The sequence below is a fragment of the Betta splendens genome, chromosome 4, assembly GCF_900634795.4.
Source record: "Betta splendens chromosome 4, fBetSpl5.4, whole genome shotgun sequence".
In the NCBI taxonomy this organism is placed as follows: domain Eukaryota; kingdom Metazoa; phylum Chordata; class Actinopteri; order Anabantiformes; family Osphronemidae; genus Betta; species Betta splendens.
The window spans coordinates 169496-195154 of NC_040884.2; the positions used below are offsets into that span (position 1 = coordinate 169496).

General features: G+C 43.7%; 2 protein-coding genes across 6 annotated transcripts; one reads left to right on the top strand and one right to left on the bottom strand.

Moving 5' to 3' along the window:
* The first annotated feature begins 9 nt into the window (after nucleotides 1-9).
* Nucleotides 10-13499, top strand: plppr3b (phospholipid phosphatase related 3b). 5 transcript variants are annotated; one of them, XM_055508666.1, is made up of 9 exons: nucleotides 10-1328; nucleotides 7271-7390; nucleotides 7478-7568; nucleotides 8507-8692; nucleotides 8777-8903; nucleotides 8977-9172; nucleotides 9243-9300; nucleotides 10542-10715; nucleotides 10869-13499. In XM_055508666.1, exons 3-9 carry the CDS (start codon nucleotides 7482-7484, stop codon nucleotides 12258-12260), a joined length of 2220 nt encoding a protein of 739 aa, XP_055364641.1. In that variant the 5' UTR covers nucleotides 10-1328; nucleotides 7271-7390; nucleotides 7478-7481; the 3' UTR covers nucleotides 12261-13499. The 5 variants fall into 5 exon arrangements, with proteins under 5 accessions (XP_055364641.1, XP_029001869.1, XP_029001871.1 ...); XM_029146036.2 differs by having other exon boundaries at nucleotides 7271-7372; XM_029146038.2 differs by having other exon boundaries at nucleotides 7271-7357.
* Nucleotides 13500-15860: 2361 nt separating this feature from the next.
* misp (mitotic spindle positioning) lies at nucleotides 15861-24933 on the bottom strand. Its single transcript, XM_055508667.1, is given in 6 exon segments — nucleotides 15861-16109; nucleotides 16211-16249; nucleotides 16339-16463; nucleotides 17280-18974; nucleotides 18977-19082; nucleotides 22139-24933. Coding segments are annotated over 6 exon segments (2085 nt in total). The 5' UTR covers nucleotides 22160-24933; the 3' UTR covers nucleotides 15861-16010.
* Nucleotides 24934-25659: the final 726 nt, after the last annotated feature.

The following is a 25659-nucleotide window of genomic DNA, read 5'->3' on the forward strand; positions in this document are numbered from 1 at the left end:
AGCTAACTAAGACACCTAATTAGCTGACTAGCTCGGACATGACGGATTCACACTTTTGAGTTAAGTATCTATTCGTATACAGGCAGTCATTATACAAAGGGACAGCATAAAGTGCCCGCGCAAATGTGTAGAACTACCGTACAGTATGACAACACACAATGTGACACATTTTAATTACTTTTGTAGTGATAAGATAGTGAGTTGGGGGAACATAAACAATTCTGATTAGCAGCAAAGATGGAGAAATACTTTGTACTATAATAAACAATAAAATATTGTGCAAAAGAGCAGTTTCTGATAGGTATGAACAATTTGTAAGATGGTTATTGATCAGTGTTTGTGCATGTGTGCTTCAGTTCAGTCCCGATGTTATTGAGTTTGTGTGTGTGTATGTTTAGCAGTCCATTTTTGTTGAGGAGACATAAGGCTTTTGGAAAGAAGCCGTTACATAGTTTGGATGTGAGTGCCTGAATGCTTTGGTGCCTTTTTCCAGATGGCAGGAGGTTGAAGAGTGTGTGTGATGAGTGCTCAGTTACAATGCTGGTGGCTTTATAGATGCAGCGTGTGGTGTACATGTCTACGATAAAAGGGAGAGAGATCTCAATGATCTTCTCAGCTGTCTTTATTATATGCGCTGTAGGGTCTTGTGGCCCGCGATGGTGCAATTCCCAAACCAAACAGTGATGCAGCTGCTCAGGATGCTCTTGGCGCCTCTACAGGAGATGGTGAGGATTGGTGGTAGAAGCTGGGCCTTCCTCACCCTCTCCATGAAGAGAAGATGTTGTTGGGCTTTCTTGTGCAGGGAGCAGGTGTTGAAGGAGCAGGTGAGGTTCTACTCCAGGTGGACACAGCCCTGGGGAGCTCCTGTGCTCAGTGTGGTGGGGCTGGAGGTGTGGTCCTCGATGCGCACTGACTGAGGTCTTTTGGTCAGAAAGTCCAGGATCCAATTGCAGAGGAAGGTGTTCAATCCCTGTTTGCTCGTTGTGTAAAATTTCCGGATTCTGTTTGATAATGAATAACACAGTCGCTAGTTAACTGGTGTGGGGGGGGGCCTTAACGAGCTTCCCTCCGCCCGTTCATTGTCGGCTGCACCTCCGCTCCCTCCTCTCCCTCCTCTCTCCGCTCCCTCCATCTCTCGCCGCAGAACCTGACGCGGTGTCGGATTTCAGGGGCAAACAGAGTCTAAAGCGGGAGGACTGAACACTGAACCGGGACCAGAACAGAAGCACCAAGGCAGGTGAATCAAGTGTGAAGACTGTGTTGGCGGGACCGGTTCTGCATTTGCAGGAGAAAACGTGACGGGAATCCGAGCGGGTGGACGGGGAGAGGTGAGACCGAATCCACTGTCTTCTACTGTATCAATGTACGCTCGCTCTGCGTAGTCCTTTATAAACGAGCTGCAGCAGAACCGTCAGATAACAAAACGCGGGACCTTTCCCGTGATTTTCCCCGTTGAAACCTGCCAGATCCGGTCCAAACTGAACCGGGCTGTGTTCTTAGAATCAGGATTTTAATGATGGGGTGATCTATAGCTCAAGCAGATTCTTTATACAAACGTGCACGTGCGCGTGCCTCACCTCCAATAAAACGTTACCTTCGGTGCGTGTCTGGTCTCTGAGCTCTGATTGGTCTAATGCTTATTAGCAGCAGACGAGAAATCGAACCAGAACTGGTGAGATTCGTGTTGGTTGCTGGTGTGACACTGCGGTCAAGTGAGCCGTCGTTCGTTCATCCGTCGTTCAGCCAGCCGCGCTTCAGAAACGTCTTGCGCCCGTATTACGCGCTTTACAGCAGAGCACAAAACACGCTCGTCGCGACTTCCTCTTTTCATAGCGACACGTCTGGTCTGTTCAAAATATTGAAAAATACGAAACAAAATATTGCATATATAGAAAAACTGTCGCCTAATAAAGATCTGTGTACTTTTACTGTAAAATTAAGCATTTATTAGTATTTAAAACTACCATGTCATACTGTGAAACTTTTATAATTAATAACTTAACTTTGGTGCATAGTTCCAGGCTCAGACCACTTTCCCCTTGTTCTACTAGAGGTGTACTATCACCACACAAAGATCTGTATATTTTTACTGTATAGTTTTGGATTTATTAGTATTCAAAACTACCATGTCATACTGTAATACAGTCAACTTTGATCATTATTAACTTGACTTTGGTGCATAGTTCCAGGCTCAGACCACTTTCCTCTTGTTCTACTAGAGGTGTACTATCACCACACAAAGATTCGTGTATTTTTACTCTATAGTTTAGGATTTATTAGTATTCAAAACTACCAAGTCATACTGTAACTGTATGGGCCGTATAGTCAACTTTAATGATCAATAACTTGACTTTGGTGCATAGTTCCAGGCTCAGACCACTTTCCTCTTGTTCTACTAGAGGTGTAATATTACCCCACAAAGATCTGTATATTTTTACTGTATAGTTTTGGATTTATTAGTATTCAAAACTACCAGTTCATACTGTAACTGTATAGGCCGTATAGTCAACTTTAATGATCAATAACTTGACTTTGGTGCATAGTTCCAGGCCCAGACCACTTTCTCCTATTTCTGCTAGATGTGTACTATCATCACACAAAGATTCGTGTATTTTTACTGTATAGTTTAGGATTTATTAGTATTCAAAACTACCAAGTCATACTGTAACTGTATGGGCCGTATAGTCAACTTTAATCGTTAATAACTAGACTTTGGTGCATAGTTCCAGGCCCAGACCACTTTCCCCTTGTTCTACTAGATGTGTACTATCACCCCACAAAAATTCATGTATTTTTACTGTATAGTTTAGGATTTAGCAGTACTTGAAAGTACTATGTCATACTGTAATACAGTCAACTTTAATCATTAATAACTTGACTTTGGTGCATAGTTCCAGGCTTAGACCACTTTCTCCTTATTCTACTAGTAATGTGCTATCACCACACAAAAATTCATGTATTTTTACTGTATAGTTTAGGATTTTGCAATACTTGAAAGTACTATGTCATACTGTAATACAGTCAACTTTGATAATCAATAACTTGACTTTGGTGCATAGTTCCAGGCCCAGACCACTTTCCCCTTGTTCTACTAGATGTGTACTATCACCACACAAAAATTCATGTATTTTTACAGTATAGTTTAGGATTTAGCAGTACTTGAAAGTACTATGTCATACTGTAATACAGTCAACTTTGATGATCAATAACTTGACTTTGGTGCATAGTTCCACGCTCAGACCACATTCCCCATGATCTACTAGAGATGTACTATCACCCCACAAAGATCTGTGTACTTTTACTGTATAGTTTAGGATTTTAGTAGTACCATGTTATGCTGTAATATGGCCCTTACAGTCAAGCACAAAACCAATAAGTACTGCACTACAAACAGTGTAGTGTGTAACTTTCTTTTTTATTCTTTTAAGTCTGTATTGTGAAGAGAGAATAATTGCATTAAATCTAATCCTGAATATTTGGTTATATACATTTTGTATTTACATTTTAGTGTTCAAAACTAGATATTACAATGTGTAAGAACAGAGACGGCAATAACTTTGATAAAACAAACTCCAGACATGGGAAAAGGTTTAATGAGAACAAATAACGATTTCAGTATCCATCCATTTTCAACCGCTTTTTCTGGGGGCGGGTCGCGGGGGCAACAGTCTAAGCAAACTCCAAACTTCCCTCTCTCCGGACACTTCCTCCAGTTCAGCCCAGCCCAGGACCTGTTTGCCTTGGGAGACCCTACCAGGGGCATTTAGCCTACGACAACATAGCTCCCGGGGTCATTCAGGCACACAAACTCCTCCACCACGTTAATGTATGTTTCACACATAAATATTCAGTTTTTGACTGTTCAATGACTTTATATTAAACATTAAACATTTAGTTTCAATATTAAAAGTCACACTTTGGAGTCCTAACAGATGGTAATAAAAGGATTTAATGTGTGTGTGCTTAGCCTCACTCACAGTTTTTTATATGAAAAGTGACATAATCTGGGCCTGGCATTATGCACTAAAGTCAAGTTATTCATCATCATAGTTGAATATAAGGCCCATAGAGTATTACAGTATGACCTGGAAGTTTTGAATACTAATAGATCCAAAACTATACAGTAAAAATACACAAATCTTTGTGTGGTGATAGTACATCTCTAGTAGATCAGGGGGAATGTGGTCTGAGCCTGGAACTATGCACCAAAGTCAAGTTATTGATCATCAAAGTTGACTGTATTACAGTATGACATAGTACTTTCAAGTACTGCTAAATCCTAAACTATACTGTAAAAATACACAAATCTTTGTGGGGTAATAGTACACCTCTAGTAGAACAAGAGGAAAGTGGTCTGAGCCTGGAACTATGCACCAAAGTCAAGTTATTAATCATGAAAGTTGACTGTATTACAGTATGACATGGTAGTTTTGAATACTAATAAATCCTAAACTATACAGTAAAAATACACGAATCTTTGTGTGGTGATAGTACACATCTAGTAGAACAAGGGGAAAGTGGTCTGAGCCTGGAACTATGCACCAAAGTCAAGTTATTGATCATCAAAGTTGACTGTATTACAGTATGACATAGTACTTTCAAGTACTGCTAAATCCTAAACTATACTGTAAAAATACACAAATCTTTGTGGGGTAATAGTACACCTCTAGTAGAACAAGAGGAAAGTGGTCTGAGCCTGGAACTATGCACCAAAGTCAAGTTATTAATCATGAAAGTTGACTGTATTACAGTATGACATGGTAGTTTTGAATACTAATAAATCCTAAACTATACAGTAAAAATACACGAATCTTTGTGTGGTGATAGTACACATCTAGTAGAACAAGGGGAAAGTGGTCTGGGCCTGGAACTATGCACCAAAGTCAAGTTATTGATCATTAGAGTTGACTGTATTACAGTATGACATGGTAGTTTTGAATACTAATAAATTCAAAACTATACAGTAAAAATACATGAATTTTTGTGGGGTGATAATACACCTCTAGTAGAACAAGGGGAACGTGGTCTGGGCCTGGAACTATGCACCAAAGTCTAGTTATTAACGATTAAAGTTGACTATACGGCCTATACAGTTACAGTATGACTTGGTAGTTTTGAATACTAATAAATCCTAAACTATACAGTAAAAATACACGAATCTTTGTGTGATGATAGTACACATCTAGCAGAAATAGGAAAAAGTGGTCTGGGCCTGGAACTATGCACCAAAGTCAAGTTATTGATCATTAAAGTTGACTATACGGCCTATACAGTTACAGTATGAACTGGTAGTTTTGAATACTAATAAATCCAAAACTATACAGTAAAAATATACAGATCTTTGTGGGGTAATAGTACACCTCTAGTAGAACAAGAGGAAAGTGGTCTGAGCCTGGAACTATGCACCAAAGTCAAGTTATTGATCATTAAAGTTGACTATACGGCCCATACAGTTACAGTATGACTTGGTAGTTTTGAATACTAATAAATCCTAAACTATACAGTAAAAATACACGAATCTTTGTGTGATGATAGTACACATCTAGCAGAAATAGGAGAAAGTGGTCTGGGCCTGGAACTATGCACCAAAGTCAAGTTATTGATCATTAAAGTTGACTATACGGCCTATACAGTTACAGTATGAACTGGTAGTTTTGAATACTAATAAATCCAAAACTATACAGTAAAAATATACAGATCTTTGTGGGGTAATAGTACACCTCTAGTAGAACAAGAGGAAAGTGGTCTGAGCCTGGAACTATGCACCAAAGTCAAGTTATTGATCATTAAAGTTGACTATACGGCCTATACAGTTACAGTATGACTTGGTAGTTTTGAATACTAATAAATCCTAAACTATACAGTAAAAATACACGAATCTTTGTGTGATGATAGTACACATCTAGCAGAAATAGGAGAAAGTGGTCTGGGCCTGGAACTATGCACCAAAGTCAAGTTATTGATCATTAAAGTTCACTATACGGCCTATACAGTTACAGTATGAACTGGTAGTTTTGAATACTAATAAATCCAAAACTATACAGTAAAAATACACGAATCTTTGTGTGGTGATAGTACACCTCTAGTAGAACAAGAGGAAAGTGGTCTGAGCCTGGAACTATGCACCAAAGTCAAGTTATTGATCATTAAAGTTGACTATACGGCCCATACAGTTACAGTATGAACTGGTAGTTTTGAATACTAATAAATCCTAAACTATACAGTAAAAATACACAAATCTTTGTGTGGTGATAGTACAGTTCTAGTAGAACAAGGGGAAAGTGGTCTGAGCCTGGAACTATGCACCAAAGTCAAGTTATTAATGATCAAAGTTGACTGTATTACAGTATGACATGGTAGTTTTGAATACTAATAAATCCAAAACTATACAGTAAAAATATACAGATCTTTGTGTGGTGATAGTACACATCTAGTAGAACAAGGGGAAAGTGGTCTGGGCCTGGAACTATGCACCAAAGTTAAGTTATTAATTATAAAAATTTCACAGTATGACATGGTAGTTTTAAATACTAATAAATGCTTAATTTTACAGTAAAAGTATACAGATCTTTATTAGGCGACAGTTTTTCTATATATGCAATATTTTGTTTCGTATTTTTCAATATTTTGAACAGACCAGACGTGTCGCTATGAAAAGAGGAAGTCGCGACGAGCGTGTTTTGTGCTCTGCTGTAAAGCGTGTAATACGGGCGCAAGACGTTTCTGAAGCGCGGCTGGCTGAACGACGGATGAACGAACGACGGCTCACTTGACCGCAGTTGGTGTGACGACGATGATGAAGGCACTGTCCTGCTGGATTTCTACCTTCATCGGGTGTGTTCACTCAATCAGCAGCTGGAGAAGTTAACCAACGCAGAGAGGACCACAACCAGCCACTCCTGCTTTAGAACGTTTTATGTTTTTGAATCCTTGTCAAGCTCTGCAGTATAATGAAGAACAAGGTTAAGCAACTACATAACAAACAGTTTACGCTGTTGCTGCACTGTTGTAACGACTGTAGTATCACTGCCTCGAAGTTCTTACACATAACTGGTTGTTGTCTGTGTTTCCTAATAATATTACCTAGAGGAGACATGTATAGAGGAAAATGATTCTCTGAGAATCTTTTTGATGTAGAAATGTCACTGTAAACATGAAAACAATTTTTAATTTTTTAATCATTGGTTTAATAAAATCTTTGGTTCAATAACATAAGAAAAATACTATATACTATACTTACTACACCTGATATGAATCTGATTTGAAACAGATCCAAAGATCCTGGAATTGATCCATGAGACGTGATTAGACCTGGACCTGAAAACACAAACCTTCGATCTAAGGAACGGAATCCAAAGTCTGCATTCTGGGGGTCAAACAACATCTTAGTGTTAAGACCAAGCAAGAACTTTTATTAGATGTTGATAAAGGCTGAAAGAAGACAGAGACCTGTACCTGCTGATTGTTTGTGTTGCAGGTTGATGAGGATGATGAACCCAGCAGAGAAGATGAAGAAGAAGCCTACAAAGGACAGCTTGACACTGCTTCCCTGTTTCTATTTTGTGGAGGTGAGATGAAGCTGTTGCTTATCCCAGCAAGAGCTATAACATTTGCCCTGTGCAGGAAACTCATTAAACACGTGAATGTCATAAATAAATGATTTTTTTTACATGACTCAGTTGATACTGGATTATGTAAAGTCCGACTCTGTAGGTTCAGGTTTGATTTGAGGAGCTTCTGGTTGATGTTCATGTGTAAATCAAATCATTAATTAGTCTATAATTTAGCAGCTGCGGGTGATCAGCTGGTGTAGCTGACAGATGTTCAACCGCTGATCTTTAACGTCATACTGATTATTGGTGATCAGTAAAACCAGCTCAGTGGAAGAAGCTTTACCAGGATTTCAGCTCTGAGTTTGTGTCACATGGTGTGATGTGTAACAGTTGTGCCGCTGAGGTCTCCTCAGAACCTATCCTCTTTGGACCTTCACCAGCAGCAGGGGGAGGCTATTTTCAGCTCAGACCTCCATCTGTCATTGTGCTTTTTTTCCTAAATGCCAGAAATTCTTCCTGTGGACAAGCACATTCACATTGTTACTGCATGAATGCGGGACATGTTTTTACTTCCACAAATGCTTTAATGTGAGTCTGCAGGTAATTCCTCTGGTGTCACACGTTCATACCTGAAACCGTAATCCAGGTCATCATCTGAGTTAAACACCACATCATCACTGCCAAAATTTCGTCTGAGTGTGTGGATTAGTTAAGACAACGTTCATACTGCGCTGAACACTTCTTTTACCAATTCCCGGAATGCATCAGAGGCCAAACTAAACTTTTTAGCAGGTGTATTGACTTGAAAAACTAAGAGTCAGGAGCTGCTGTGTTTAACGTTTGTGTGTCTCTTTCCTCTTTGTTCTGCTGAAGGTGGCTCCCGCAGCTCCAGAGCTGTTTGCTGCTGCCTGGTGTGACTGTCCCTAATACTGAATTACTGTTTGTGTTTAAAGCTGCCCATTGTGGCGTCGTCTATGGTGTCTCTCTACTTCCTGGAGCTAACGGATGTGGTGCAACCAGCTCAGGTGGGGTTCCGATGCCGAGACAGAGAGCTCAGCATGCCGTACGTGGACGGAGGAGATGAGCTCATCCCTCTGCTGATGTTGCTCAGCCTCGCCTTCGCGGGACCTGCTGCTTCGGTAACGTTGAAGCACTCAGTCATAAAGCTCCTATTTGTTTTGTGTCTCTGATGAAAAGTGGGATTCTTTTGTTTTGGGCTTCAGATCATGGTGGTTGAAGGTGTGATCTACTGCCTGCAGTCTAGACTCAAACTCCGCAGAGCTGAAGGAAGCATCAACGCTGGAGGCTGCAACTTCAATTCCTTCCTAAGAAGGACAGTTCGCTTCGTAGGTACGGGATACGGTCTGGATTTCTGCCTGCCGGTGTTAATGTCTGTATGGTGTTCACCGGTCTGTCTATGCAGGTGTGCATGTGTTTGGCCTGTGTGCCACGGCTCTGGTCACGGATATCATTCAGCTGTCAACAGGGTACCACGCTCCGTTCTTCCTCACTGTCTGTAAACCCAACTACACTCAGGCTGGCGTTTCCTGTGACAAAAACCTATACATCACTAAAGACATTTGCTCTGGACATGACCAGCATGCCATCATGACCGCCAGGTGAGACACTTTCTGCTACCTTTAAGCTTTAAAACTCACTCGGACTCACTCATTCTTTTTGTCTCCACAGGAAGACGTTTCCTTCCCAGCATGCAACCCTGTCAGCTTTCGCTGCCGTTTATGTGTCTGTGAGTATGCCACGTTCTGATCGTCTGGCTGATATTGTCTCACCATTTTGTTTCTCCTCCTTCCTTCTTCACGTTCCTTTAATTGTTGGTGATTATTCAGTTACACATTCAGCTCTGATACAGCTTGTGATGTGAAGTACTGTTAGCGTTAGCGTGATGAAACACAATGTCAGGTCTCCTTCATCTTCAGGTAAGGTTGAGATACAAAGTGTGTAACTGCAGGGTCATGAATGATGGTTGAAGGAGCAGAATAATACTTTTATGCAGTCAGGAACAGACTTGAACACAGCATCAGTTCATTAACAAAGCACAATGCGGGTCAAATGACAGGTCAGAGGACGGGTCAGAACTCTGATTCAGACTGTGTGGCATTTATTAATGTTTAGGGAAGCATCTGATTATTATACTGGATGGTTTTAGCTTAATGGTAACAGCAAACAAATCATTTGTAAATAGCTGTAATTTAAAGGTCCCAGGACATGTAAAATCCACTCTTTGGGCATTCTGGTACATTTCTATGGCTCTCTGATTAATGTTAACACACTCTGGGTGTGTTAGAAGTGCACTCGCTACTTATTTTACGTTTTGCTTCCTCGCCAATCCTGTCTAAGAACGAAGAAGAATTTGTGTTGTAGTTCATTTACAGCCCGTGCTGATGGTAAACAGGCCACTCATAGAACCTCTGATCCTGCCCAGTCAAATGCAGAATACCAAAACAGTATTTCCCAAGCACACAATTGGACAGAGTGGAGCTGCAGCATAGCAGTGTATCACAGACAGGAACTTGCTCCAGCGATACAGAGAGCTACTGTAAGCAGCTACTGCTGTGTTACAAAGTTCTGTGTGGGCTCAGGTCCTCTACACTGTCATACTCTCCTGCTAAAACCACGAGCTCCATTCACCGCCCAGTGCTGTTTTGCACTCTAAAGCTGGCTGTCTGGCTAAAGCTAGCGGCTAGCTAGCTTTAGCCAGACATCAGCAAGCTGGACGCTGTGACCTGTAACCATTATGAAGTCACATGCACTTCTGCAAAGAGGTGTGGTGATTAACTTCATGTGTGACAGACTCCTAAAACAGCGTTTTCCACCAGAGGGCTGGAAATACACACTATGAGATACACCTTGAGTTAGGCAGTGTGGACAAGCCACAGGAAAACTTACAAAATCCTTATTCAGACATTGTCAATAGTTCAATGTGAACTGTAAAAATTATGTAAAAGTCGTCCATCTCTTTCCTTTCAGATGTATTTTAACTCGACTATTTCTGACAGCACTAAGCTGCTGAAGCCAGTCTTGGTTTTTGCCTTCGCCATTGCAGCAGCATTAACGGGTCTGACTCAGATCACACAGCATCGTAGCCATCCCATTGACGTCTATGTCGGCTTCCTGATTGGAGCCTTCATTGCTGCGTACCTGGTGAGATCTTAAACTGTGGATATGATGCTAAGTCTGAGACTAAATAACTGGAAGGCTAAGTTTTATTAACAAGCTCCTTTAGCTTTTTACAACAACCATTTTAAATGAAAGGTTTAATTTCACAGGAAGAAAGATTTTGTCTTTTTTTTCCAGGCGTTTCATGCAGTTGCCAACTTCAAGTCCTCAGATGATGTTTTTCCAGCCCCCCCACCCCCCCCATCAAAAGAGGACCCTCTTCGTGCACTGACGGAGCGAGGGCACGAATCTGTCTACAACAAGGGCCCGGCCTCTGCCTCAGAAAGCAATGATGAGATTGCGGTGGCACCAGTCCCTATGGACCGGCTGGAGGGCCTGGGGCCACTGCAGAGGGAGAAGGCCTCAATGGGAAGCCTGAAGAGGGCCAGTGTGGACGTAGAGCTGCTTGCTCCTCGCAGCCCCATGGGAAAGGAGACCATGCTGACCTTTAGCAACACACTGCCTAGAGCTAGCATGAATGTTAATGGGGTGTTGGGGGCCACTGAAGTTCCAGATAATCCAGTTCAGCCAGTCCAACCAGTGCAGCCAGTGCAGCATCGTCTAAAGGCTGTGCAAGTTCCTTTGGACCCAATGCGGTCACAGCAGTTGGTGTCAGAGTGGAAACAGAAGTCTATAGAGATGAGAGCCCTGAGCACCCGGGATGAGCTTGAACATGATGCCAGCGAGGATGGCTCTGAGGTTGGCTCTGTGGGGACTGATGAGGGGGGCTCTCAGCCAATCTACCAGCCCATGGTGCAGTCTGGGAGAGCGGTTTCAAGTCGAAACCCCACCCCACCACCAGGGGGTGCCAAACCTGTGGCAACTCCCAGGCCGCCGCAGATCCCTGAAACTGGACCACCACCAGTTTCCCCAAAGAGCGCCGTGACCCGGGCCAAGTGGCTCGCCATTCGAGAAAAGACCAGCACAGAGGGATCATCCCGCAGTGCCACTAACCAGCCACGACTTATGCAGGTTATAGCCTTGTCAAAGCAGCACGGTCTCCTCCCCTCATCCTCTTCTGGGGAGAAGTCCTCAGAGTCAACATCCACCTGCTCAGGGACCTCCTCCACCACTGACTCGCCACACTATCGCCCCCCCTCTGAGCAGCGAGAGGGCTTAGGCATTATCACAGTGGATGCTCATGCCCCCCACCACCCTGTTGTCCAAGCCATGCCAACTCCACAAGCCCCACCCCTGGCAGCCAACAGTAACCCATGGGAGTGGAAAGCAGCATCCAATGGGGCCGACCGCCGAGACACGTACGATCTCAACAGCCTGAACAGAGGAGACTCATCTGTCCGTGGAAGCAGCTTCCGGCCTCACAGATCTGCCTCACCCTGCCCCGCCTTTGACTCCAACCCCTGCTCAGCTGCCCCTCACCCCCAGGTGGAGCTGTCTGCAGATACCCAGCGCAAGGAGATGGCCATGAGACGCAAAACAGCTCTGGTTCTGCTGGATCGAGAGATACGTAACCAGACTGAACAGGAAAATTATTATAAGAGTATGCATGGACGAAGGTTCAAGGATTAGTCTTTTTCCTTTACAAAACAAAAGCCTTATTTTAAGACTGGTCTCAAATAGCAGTGATGAGCATGCAATGCTTTTCTATGACTTATTGTGGTAAAAGAAAGGAAGGTTGCCATCCAAGAGAGTCTAACCTGGTGCTGGGTGGCTCAAAGCTCTGGATGGTTTGTCTTTAGTCTTCTCCTTGTCGCTGTGTCTGAGCTCGTCCTCTGGAGTCTGGTCCAGTTTCAAGATTCAAGATTCAAAAAACTTAAATAATCCCAGAGGTAAATTATTTTGCACACTTTGATCGCCGTCAAAGTTAGAGGTACACACAATATCGTAGGGAGATTAAAAATTACGTCCACAGTGTTGAGCCTCTGAGCAGAAACCTACACAGTTTCCATGGTAATGGGTTGTGTGAACAAAGACTAGTCATCCTAAGTCAAGTCATCTTGTGTACTACATACATGCAACATACACTGACCTTGTGCAGGTCATAAAGCCAACTGTAAATGATTGTGTGGTGACTTGGTCCTTTCTTCTCAGCATGTTTGGAGTCTCTGTGTGTAATGGACCAATGTGAGGTTAAATATTAATACAAATACAGAATTTACAGATGTTGTCTCTTATCTTCTTTCAGAGTTTCAATTTAAAACATTTCAAATTGATTGTCTGCAGTGACAAGTTCGTTGGTGTCACAATTGGCTGCTAGAAGGTTGATTTAACTTCAATACTTCAATAATAAGATGATAAATCTGATTATTTCAGGTTAAGGTAATAATTTATTTATTATTATGTGTCAGTTTTTTAATTCAGTGATTATTCTTCTGGTACATTGGTTATTAATATTTTTCCTTTAGCTGTACATGGTGGTAATTGTAGGTTCACTAAAATGAAAGCTTTGTTCCTGTCCCTTCACAGCGGATCAGATTCAAACCAAAGCCTGGTTCAGAAACGCTAAATGCTTTCTGTCCAGATGTGGTTTTGCTCTTTCTCTGAAACTGCATCAAATGTAGAGAGACCCTGACTATCTCCTGCTGTTCACATGTCTGTGACGTTGCATGTCTCCACAATTTGATACCTGAAGAAACTAAAGGCCAACATTTTCCATTTCAATGTAAAATCATGAATCATCATTTATCTTGAATTTGTAGACCTTGTGAACAGAAATGTAAAAAAACTTAACTTGCTATAAACAGTGAAAGGTGGAGACTGCATGCTCTGTGCTCATCAGGATTCAAATTAAACTGTGTTCTTCGTCAACTGTTCTGTTCATTAACTGACATTATTTTTGTTCACTCCTGTACTGTTTCACAAACCTTCTGCTTCTAAATCCTCAAATGTTCAGGCTGTTTTCAAATTGAAGCTGTCTCCTGCTGCTCTCACCCTTTGTTTGGTGTGAGTTAGTTACCGTCTCTCCAAGCATTTGAACAATGGTTATTATTTCCAAGTGGTCGTTTAGTAACTATTTCTGGTTTATTCTCAGACATTTGGCTGGTTAATCGATGTGTTGTGTGATGGCTTCTGGTCTCGTCTGGTACTCAACACAACCACGTCAGAGCCTAAAGCAGGGGTGTACCTTGATTATTTTCCAAGTCTCCCTTCCCCAGAGCCTGCTGATTATCTTGATTAATCAGCAGCTGGACAAGCCAACTGAGACACCTGTTCAAGGTAACCAGGAGGGAGAGTTGAAAAAACAGCAGGGAAGGTGGCCCTTGAGGACCACAGTTTTACACCCCTGGCCTAAAGGATTCAGACCGTCCAGGAGCTGATTGGGACCAGGTAGGGTTATACTTTATACTTATTGGTTTTTAGCCTGCTGGCTGGTTCACTTCATGCTGGACTCAATTCCTTTTTTTCACAGATTGTTTTTTAATGTTGGTTTCTGTAAAAAGAAAAAATAAATAAACCTGGAAGTGAGACAGCCTGAAAATTACCTCTAAAAAAAAGAAATGTCTTCACGATTACTAAGTGTCTGTTTAGGTGTTGTTAGTCTGTGAAGATGTTTCACATTAGGCCCCTTTGTCTACTGAGAGCCTCTGTCAACAAATGAGGAGGATTTTGGCCCAGTATATCCAACCTCCATCCAGCAACACTTCAGCCAGTCACTAAAAGGTCCAGGTACTGCTGAACAGATGACTGAATCCTCTCACACAGTTCTACAACTATGGTACCACACCAAAATACTGTCCTCCACTCTCAGACTGGTGATGCAGTTTCCATGGCAACAATAATGATAGCTGAAGGTAAAACAAGAAAAGACTGTTTTTACTTTGCTGTGGTTCAGAATAACAGCGTACTTTTTGTATTGTAATTTGAAGTAAGTTTGTTTTTATATTCAGTTACAAACTGTTCAGGATCAGAGTGACTATGTCTGAAACGATGCCATGCATCTGCTGATAAAATCTACACTTTACATGTGCTGATGCAGCTGCTGTAGCTGCTACAAATTTGTAAAGCATATATTTCACTAGCAGCACACTTAATACCTCTTTATCTAAGAGCTCAATGAATAATCTGAATCTGGACCAAAACCTAAAACTGAGAACCAAAAATAAACAACACAAGGATGTGTAAAACCAGCTCTCACAAAGACAGTAAACAGCGGTATGCACACGCGCGCGCACACACACACACACACCTCCCACTCAATTTCCTGAATATCATTCAGCAACAGCTTGTTGCCATAGAAACAGTAGCCTGAAGAGTGAGTACATGACTGTGCCTCATACTTGTTTGCTTTATTTTGAAGACTGGATCCATGAACTTTTGTGTAGGTTGTGGATCTGGAAGATGTGATTGGACGACAGCAGCCTGCTCCAGTCTGGCAACCTGCTCCTGGAGGAAGCGGTGGCTTGTTTTCCACGGCCGATGACTTCACTTCCATTTGCACATCTTCCCATTCTGCTTCCATATTCTTTCACAGGCCCTTGTATGTGATGAACTTCACAAAATCATCCGACTCTGCGTTGCCTGCTGGATCTGTGACTGAGCCATGTGTGACTACATGTTCTGGAGACAGTGATTGACACTGTTACAGCTATCTCATCTTCAACCTTATTCACATCTATGTCTCATGGCAGCCAACTGAGAAAAGTGAGAGTGCTCAAACAACCATCACAGGCAGTAAAAATAGCTCTGATTCATCGTATAACTCAGGGCTGTCAAACTCAAAACAGTCCTGGTCTTTTAGTAACTATTTTTGATTTGTTCTCAGAAATTTGGCTGATTAATCGATGAATCGTGTGAAGGCTTCTGGTCTCGTCTGGTCCTCAACACAACCACGTCAGAGCCTAAAGCAGGAGTGTCAAACAACTCTGCCTTCCACAGAGCCTGCTGATTACCTTGATCAGCTGGAAAAGCCAACTGACACACCTGTTCAAGGTAATCAGCAGGGAGAGTTGGAAAACCAGCAGGGACACTGTAGTTTGACACCCCTGGTATAATTCGTAATGTGTCTTTATTCACTGAATGAACGCTTACATTGGCCCGCAGCATCGTGCTCTCATCTTATTTCTAATTTTAACAAAAACATGACAGCAGCGTCAGTCTGAACAAGCTCAGACCGGTTTGTCTGGACATAATGACACTGAATTTACTGTTATGAAAAACTACAGTCAGACAGAAGATTAATTCTTTATTTTTGCAGATTTACGGAAAGCTGATGTCACGTGAACAGCAAATAATTTTACAGAGAAATTCAAAACCATGTAGCATCTGTGTCATCAATATCCGCTCTATTTCTTCCTGAGGGCCCAAGGCCTGGATTTGGACCTACGGGTCTCCCTGGTCCACCTGGTTGGCAAACACTCCGGCCTCCCAGCGCAGAGCTCGCTGGTTTTTATGCCGAACAACTCGAGTTGATTCCACCACCTGAAAATACACAAAAGAGACAAACAGACATAAACACCAGGAGCTGGCATAAAATTGGCCATGAGGGAATGTATATTGTTTCTGACGATCCCGAGATATACCTCATTGTTGACGGCGTCGATTGGGTGGATTCCTGCATACTGAAAAAACTGAACTGGTTAAAAAAACAGAACCTTTCCAGGTGAACCAGGTTTAACCTCAGTGTATTAATTTCAATCTGGACACTCACAGAACTGTCCTCCAGCTTGACCATCGAAGATGAGGAGGAGGACGAGCAGGACCAGGGCTGAGCAGTAACGAAGGAGGGAAGACAAGCGGGCGTCTGAGGGCAGGAGGACACGTTGACAGGTTGATCTGAAATACAGTAGAACATGACAGCATTATTGATGTTAGACATAAAACAACAGATGCTGAGTATAAAATGGGTTATTTTCTATCCATCCCTGTGGGAACTGTAAGGTTCCACAGGAGAGAGACTCTACTGAGCATGCTCAGAAAGCGGAGCAGGAGAATTGGAGTCTAGTTCACACAGGATCTGCAATTGTTCAGATAAAGCTCAGCTCCTTTAGTTATGAAGTTGAAGTTATGTTGCCTGTGTGCCCCTGTATTCTGACCTTGTAGTCAGAATAATTCATGAACCGGGTTCATGTAATTCGAACCTGATCTAGTTTTAGTTGTAAAAAGGTCAGCTTTAAATATACAATCACATCTGATTTAGTATCAGTGTCCAAATAAAGTTTGCAGCAGCGTTACATTCCTCCATGTAGAATGTGGAAACCTGCTTCATTGCTGCGGCAACAGAGTCTGATGAACTGTACAGTTACTAATTTACATGAACTTTGTTCTTTCCCTAGTTAAGTTACTCATTGTTGCTACTTTGTGTCAAAGTGCAGCATCCAAAGCTGTCGAGCTTTTCCAGCTGACACATGACAAACCTGATATTTTTCTCATTGCTACAGGTTCCCACGTAGCATACAACAACTGGGAGCAGAATGTAACCTTTTGAGCCAAGCCCCTCAGACCCACGGGCTTATGCTTTGTCTTGGGCTGTGTTTGCTTTTGTTAGGTACAAGAGTGGACGACAGAACCTTAGCTATGTTTGGTTCTGTATATCAAGGGCATGTCAGTCTGACTGATGCTTGTAAGAAACACAAAGCTATGAACTTGTACCCATGTTTGAAGGTGGGTAGAACTGACGCTCAGCCATCTGTGCTGCTTGTTCCACCAGAGGAGCTGGAGACCGGGGGTGGAGCGGATTTCCCTCCTTGGACTCCCTCAGATCTCTCAGCTCCTTCTCTCGTCTCAGATACTCTTCAATCTCCTTCTCAATGAAGTCTGGAGCGCCTTGTCCGCTGGACTGCAGTCCACTAGACTCACGTTTTTCCTTCCAGAACTGAGACATACTCAGCGTTGTTTTCGACTGGTAGGTCAGCATAGAGGAAACATGGGCATCAGACGCTGTTATAGAAGACAAACCAGTGTTTTGGGACAATTCAATTTCTTCAATGTGTTGATGGGGACAGTAGCAAGAAGGGAAGACATCAGACTGAGGTCCATTTTCTGTCCTCTGGTCTTGTTGATCAAGTTTCTTTCTTGCCTCCTTCAGCTTCTGTGGAGAACCTTCTTTGTGTTGTTCCAAGAGGCCTCCAGCCTTCCTCTGGTTCTGCTTTTGGGTCTCTGGCTGGATGACGAAGCTAACTCTGCTCTTCTCTTTAGTTCTGAGCAGAGGAGACTGTAAACGTCTGACTTTGATTTCAATCATCTCCACCCTGCCGTCGCTGTGCTTCAGGCCTCGGGCATGTCGGAGCTTCTCCTCACGTTCCTGAAGCAGTCGGATCTCTCTCTCAATGGGAGTCTCACACTTGCTCCTGTTTTCCTGCAAAGGTTTGTTCCTGAATGCACCATGAGCCACTTCCAGTGACAACTCCTGTTGGCCAGGCTCCAGGTCATGGAACATCCCGCTCATCCGACTTCCGAAGGCTTCATCTTGTTCTAGTGTATCCCACCCACAGCCATAAGTCTCCACCTGCTTTGACAAGGGAACCTGCTGCAGAGATGATGTTGTGACATTTGGAGGGCTGAGAAATGTGACCAGGTGGTCCTGCTCTATCTGCAGAAACTGTTTTCGCGCAGCAGTGAAGTTGATCTGTTCATGGTCAACGGCCCCAGGTTCAGCAGTACGGGGATGATCCGGTTTGGAGCTCACATGGCTGTAGCTCACACTGAAATCTTTGATCAGTTTGTCTGCAGATCTACTCAGATCCAAATTCTCCAGTGCGCCTAGCTGGTCTTTGAACTTTAGAATGTTCTTAGGAGCTTGGTTGCGAATTATATCCTTGCGAAGCGCATTCTCTTCGTCCTGCCCGATCACTTGGATGCCATTGTTTGGATCCACTTTATACTGAGAGTCTAAGCTGATCTCTGAGAACAGGCTCTCTGGCTTTCTGTTGCTGCTGTAGCTCTGTAGTTTGAATCCTTGTTCCTTCTTCAGGGTTGCCAGCTTAGCCTGCCTCTGAGGTGAGACCATCCAGGCCTCATTCAGCAAAGCCTCTGGACTTCCTGGATCTTCCACAAAGGAATAAAACCCGCAGTGAGAGCCTGTGCTGCTGCTGGGACTGTTAGGGCTACTGGGTGAACACTTGTCACTGTTGCTTGCTTCATCTTGTGAAACCACAACCTGCCAGGCCTGAACCACCACGTCCGGGGACCCATCATCCTTCTGGGAGGTGAAGATGCCGCCTGGGTCATCCAGGCCAGGGGTATCACTCTGGGGGAGGGGGGCAATGGTGCGCAGGTCTGAGGGTTGCAAGAGTGGGGACAAAGGTTTCAGCACCCACCTCCTCGGGGTGCTGTCCATGGCTGCAGAGGATGCAGTGAGGCCGTGGGGGGGGGGGGGGTTGGTGAAGGGAGATGATGAAGAGAGCTTGAAGTTTGAAAACTCAAAATGTCCCGATGATCAGTTATCAACAATCTCTGTAAGAACCATAGAGAGGGGATGGTTACCATGGAAATGCCTAAGAAACAGTTACAGTAATTATTATAGAAACACTTGATTAGACATGTCGGTTACAATGAATTAGCTGATTGACGGTAAGCGTATCGCGTCACTTCCTGTTACTGAGGTTTGCTGCCGCTGTGTGTGTACAGCGTTACTCTCCGCTCTTCTAAATATTATCGTTTTATATCTGGTAGTATGGTAAATTCTGTTCCTCCTATGGAGTTATTTCTGTCCATTGCAACAAATGTCAAGTTGACCGTGGTGTCAGATTGGCCACTAAAACAAATAAACTGCTGCAGCTGAGTAAACATGGTCTTTTGATGGACACATAGGCACTCACTGGTTGCATCAACAACACAGCTTTAAAAAGTGGGCATTGGGAGACGAGTGCTTCGCAGAGGGTCTGTTGCAGATACCCAGCTGACCTTTTTCGACCTCTCAGTTCTTTCTGCAGAAGAACAAGAGGGTTAATTCGGCCACCACCTCTCTCATGATTATTCTGTGATTGTACTATTTCATTCTATGTAATAAATTCATGTGTTAATTTGAGCATAAAAGTTGAGTCCCAGGCAGCTGGGTAACGACTGGGTCACAGCTCGTAAGAAACATAGCTTTAGGCAGGCGCCCATGGTTCACCACCAACCGCTTCACGTTTCAAACAGATTTTCCCCACTCAGCGACACACCCGCTGAGAAACCCACTCTGATCATTGGTGACTCCATAGTCCGAAACGTGAAGTTAGAGAATCCAGCGGTCATAGTTCAGTGTTTGCCTGGGGCCAGAGCGGGCGACATTGAGTCTTGTCTTAAGCTCCTGTCTAAGAATAAGAAGATCGTAATACACGCAGGAGCTAATGACGGCCGGTTACGCCAATCGGAAGTCACTAAAACTAACATTGAGTCGGTGTGTTCGTTCGCCAAAACAATGTCGGACTCCGTAGTTTTCTCTGGACCCCTCCCCAATGTGACCAGCGATGACATATAGCCGGCTATCATCGCTCCACAGCTGGTTGTCTAGGTGGTGCCCTGAAAACGATGTGGGCTTTGTGGCTAATTGGAGCACTTTTTGAAGAAAACCTGGGCTGATTAGAAGAGACGGCGTCCATCCCACGTTGAACGGAGCCTCTTTGCTCTCTAGTAACATGGCCATGTTGCTTAGTCTCCACACTCCGTGAAAACTCAGAGTGGAGCCCAGGACGCAGAGTCGCAGTCTTACACGCCTCTCTACATGTTCTCTACAGCCGCCACCCACTCTTAGCCTTATTTATCGCATAGAGACTGTGTCTGCTCCCCGACCACCTAAACTATACAAGTCACAATCAAATCAAAGAGGAGTGACTTACCAGAATTTAATAAACATCAAAACAGTTCTTCTTACAGAACAAAGTAACAGTAAGCTAATAAAGTGTGGTTTATTAAATATCAGATCTCTCATCTAAATCCTTGTTAATAAATGACTTGATAAGTGACCATCGCATAGATCTGTTCTGTCTCACTGAAACCTGGCTGCAGCAGGATGAATATGTTACTTTAAATGAGTCGACTCCAATGAGTCACATCAACTATCATGTTCCAAGAAGTACAGGTAGAGGTGGAGGAGTAGCAGCCATTTATAAATAAGATTTATTAATTACTCCTAAACCTAAACATAGTTCTAACTCAATTGAGAGCCTCACTCTGAGCCTTTCTCACCCAGACTCTAAAATTTAGAAGCCAGTTGTGTTTTGTATTGTTTACCGTCTTCCTGCTCCATATTCTGAGTTCTTAACTGAATTCTCTGAATTCTTATCTGACTAAGTTCTTAGCACAGATAAAGTCATTGTAGTGGGAGACTTTAACATTCATGTAGATGTTGACAGCAACTGTCTCAGCACTGCTTTTAACTCCTTAATAGACACTATTGGTTTTACACAGCAGGTAAATGAACCCACTTATCGTTTTAACCATACCCTTGATCTTGTCCTGACATATGGGGTTGAAATTGATAATTTTATAGTTCTTCCCCAAAACTCTCTGTTATCTGACCATTTCTTATTAACTTTTGAATTTAGCACAATTGACCTTACAATAGCTGGAAATAAATGTTACTATAGCAGATGTTTATCTGACAACGCTGTTGCCAAATTCAAGGAGATGATTCCATCATCTTTTGCCTCAATGTCTTGTAGATACACAGAGAACAGTCACCTTAATCCTTATTGTGACGGTCCGGTCACCCCGCCACAGTGAGTTTAATGTGTTACCTTTCTGTGTTCTGGGGATTCCTCCTCCAGGTGGGAAGAGCGGGCGCCACCTAAGCAGGGCTTAAATACCACGACCAGGAAGCGGAGGAGGCCAACTGCGCGTGCCTGGAGGGGGAATCTGCCGCTTATGATTTCATTATTAGGCTTACATTGGAGATTTGCTTAATGGGAGTTACTTAAGTTGTTACGTTGTTTATTGTGTAAATATTATTCGTGTTTAATCTTGTATTTGTATTTAGTTTAGTGGTTGAGGTTGATTGGCGGTTTATTTCTGTTACCTTCTTTGAGCTGTAGGCTAGCCTGTGTCTTTATAAACCCCTGGTTTGTGTGACATGGAGGTCAGTTATGTTTGGTTTAAGTGGTAGTTGCTGTCTGTTTAGTTGACCTCAATTTAGGTTAAAGGGCCCATTTAGAACTGTTATTTAGGTTGAATTTTGTGACCTGGGAGTTATAGGATTGTGAATCTTGAGTATTTGTTAATAAATTATATTTTTTGTTGGATTCATTCCTGGGTTCCTAAGACTTACTGCGCGGTCCATCACAATTGGTGTCAGAAGTGGGATACCAGCCAGTAAAGGAACCAGGTTTTTGCACCATGATTTTTTGCTATTTGGATACCTTTTGGTGGGAGACCTCGTTATCTGGAATTATGCATGGAGCCAGAGGAGGTAAGGGAGTCAAAGCAGGCCACAGTCAAGAAGCGCAACCTGAAATGGCAGCTCAAGTAGATATGGATAAAGATGAATTTGAAGATAATGATAGTGAGGAGGAAGGAGGAAGAGAACCTACCATTTCAGATCTGGCGGCCATTCTTCAGGCCCACATTGGCCAACAAAAGGCACGAGAGGTTCAGTGGGACAAGGAAGTGGTGCGCCAAGACCAGCGGTTTCGAGCGTTGCAGCATCAGTTCAGTCTGTTTCAGTTGGAGATGCAATCTCGACCCGAATCGAGGTTAGAACATACTTTACCCCCAGATCTCCAAGTAGGAGGCAGCCTGCAGGGTGCTTCTGGACAGGCTGCTTTACCGGTGGCCCCACCACGCCAGGAGGAGAGTGGTCAAGGTATGGCACGTTTCATGAGAGAGCCTAAACTACAAAAATTAATGGAACTGGATGACATTGAACATTTTCTTATTACCTTTGAGAGAATTGCAGCTGCTTGTAGGTGGCCACGATTAGAGTGGGCTTTCCAGCTGATTCCTCTACTAACGGGTAAGGCGAGAAGTGCTTATGTTCACATGGATGTTGATGATGCTCTGGACTATGACAAGGTGAAGTCAGCTATTCTGAAGAAATATGACATCAATCCAGAGACATACCGACTGCGATTTAGATCTCTGCATGTGGAGAATGAGGAAACACCCAGAGAATTGTATGTAAGACTCAAAGAGCTTTATGGGAAGTGGGTGCAACCAAAAGATAAGACAACTGAGGAAATAAGTGAGATTATGATTCTGGAGCAGTATTTAAAGATGTTGTCTCCTGAGCTCCAGGTTTGGATTAAGGAACATGATCCCAGGACGGCATCTAAGGCTGCATCACTCGCAGACATGTTTGTTGCGGCCCGCCCTAAGAACCGGTCCTGGGCCTACAAGTCCTGGAAGACAGCAAAGGACGATCAGAGACCAGGTTTGGAGCATCAGGACATGCCATTGGCTGGGGGTAAGCCTCCTGTGAAGGAGAACCAAACTTTAAAAGGTTTGTCCAGAGGCTCTAAGGGGCCTGTGTGCTATTTATGTGGGCAAGAGGGCCATATAAAACCCAGATGCCCACAGAATATTGTAAACATGACCCAACTGTGCTGTGTGCCGAGGAAGGAGGTGTTGGAAGAACAAAGATCTCAATATCCACTGAAGACAATTACTGTTGAAATTAATGGTCGGGCTCTACAGGTGCTTATTGATACGGGAAGCACACAGACATTGGTACGTAGGCAATATGTTCCCCCTCACACCATCTCTACCGATGACACTATCCCTGTTTGCTGTGTCCATGGAGATGAGAGGACTTATCCAATGGCGGAGGTCTATATTAAAGTGGATGGACAAATGTATTTGTTGAAGGTGGGCATTACAGATAACTTGCCATTTCCTGTAGTACTAGGCCATGACTTGCCAACTCTTGTGGATTTGATCAATCCAGTTAGAGTCTGTAATGCGGTGATGACACGGGCCCAAGCCAAGGAGCGAATGGACTCTCCCGGTAAAGCGTTACAGGAGCTGCCATTTTATGATGCTCAAATCAAGGCTGGAGTAGTGAAGGCCCACACGTCTCGTAGACAGAGACGGCAGGAAAGGTTCAGGCATACAGTGGTAGCGCCGACTGGAGCAATTCCTGAACTGCCCAGTGGGTTTGAGCTCCCGGAAAATATCTGTGAGTTGCAGCAGCAGGATGCAAGTCTGGCTGGGTGTCTGCGGAAGGCTAGCAAGTGTGCAGAGGATGATCTGGACATGGAGGGTTATTGTATTCAAGAGGGGATTCTTTATCGTTGCCATAAGTCAGTGAGACAGTTGATGGTTCCAAAAGTAGCACAAGATATTATTCTTGCTCTTGGCCACTCTGCTACCTGGGCTCGCCACCTAGGGAAGCATAAAGCGGCAGCAAGGATCCAACATCACTTTCACTGGCCAGGCCTACGTAAAGATGTCGCCCAGTTTTGTAGGAGCTGCCCTCAGTGCCAGCAAACGTCTCCGCAACTTCCCAGCAAAGCCCCCCTCCATCCTCTTCCAGTGATTGGTACACCCTTTTTACGTCTTGGAATGGATGTCATGGGACCGGTGGAAAGGAGTAAAGCAGGAAATAGATTTATGCTGGTTATTACTGACTATGCCACAAGATATCCTGAAGTATTCCCCCTGAGGTCTATTAAAGCGAAGCCTGTTGCTTTCTGCTTAGTGCAGTTTTTCTCTAGAGTAGGGTTCCCCCAGGAGATACTGACTGACCAGGGCCCAAACTTTATGTCCAAACTGTTGAAGGATGTATATCAGTTGTTGGGAATCCGGGGGGTGAGGACGACCCCCTACCATCCTCAAACGGATGGGTTGACAGAGAGATTTAACCAAACACTAAAGCAGATGCTGCGCAAGTTTGTAAACGAGACGGGCTCCGATTGGGATCAGTGGCTTCCTTATCTCTTGTTTGCATACAGGGAGGTGCCCCAAGCCTCTACTGGGTTTTCACCCTTCGAGCTGCTTTTTGCACATGAGGTCAGAGGTCCTTTAAGTCTCCTAAAGGACGTCTGGGAAGGAGAACCAAAGAGGACAAAATCTGTTAATGTGGTATCCTATGTGTTACAGATGAGGGAGAAGTTGGAGAAAATGACCACACTGGCCCAGGAAAACATGGCAGCTTCACAACATCAGCAAAGAACGTGGTATGATCGATCTGCACGTGAAAGGAGTTTTAGCCCAGGACAGAAAGTGCTGGTAATGTTTCCTACCAAGGAGAGCAAGCTCTTGGCAAAGTGGCAGGGTCCATTTGAGATCATTAAAAAAATGGGCTCTACTACTTATGAGATCTCTACTCCCGATCATGTTCGCCCCATTAGAATCCTTCATGTCAACTTATTGAAGAGATGGATCCCTAGATCTGAGGGAAAGCCGGGGGTCCTGCTCATTAGGAACAGTACAGATGAGGAGGTGGAGGAGCAGTATTTGTCCTTGCCTGCTCTGACACAGCCAGATCTGGGCCATTTGTCTGAAGCAGCGCAGCTACAGGTGAGAGCCCTCTGTGCACCGGATGTTTTTCGGACTGATCCTGGTTGCACAGACCTTTTACAGCATCATATTGAGTTGAAAGGCAAAGCTGAGGTCAGACGTCTGAGTTATCGCATCCCCGAACGTCTACTGGGCTCTCTGAAGAAGGAAGTGGATCTCATGTTGGCTATGGGAATTATTGAGAGCTTACAAAGTGAGTGGTGCAACCTAGTGGTACTGGTACCCAAGAAGGATGGCACCCTCTGGTTTTGTATTGATTTCAGGTATTTAAATACAATCTCGAAGTTTGATTCCTATCCAACACCTCGAATAGATGACCTCATCGAACGGCTTGGCAAAGCTAAGTACCTGACAACCATTGACCTCTCGAAGGGATATTGGCAAGTCCAATTGACACAACCATCCCGTGAGTTGACCGCTTTTCGTACTCCCTGGGGCCTTTTTCCAGTTTACAGTGATGCCATTTGGGCTACATGGAGCTCCAGCAACCTTTCAGAGGCTTATGGATAAGGTACTGTCTGGTTTGGCAGAGTTTGCTTCTGCCTATTTGGATGATATTGTGATTCACAGTAATTGCTGGGAGGAGCATCTGGGC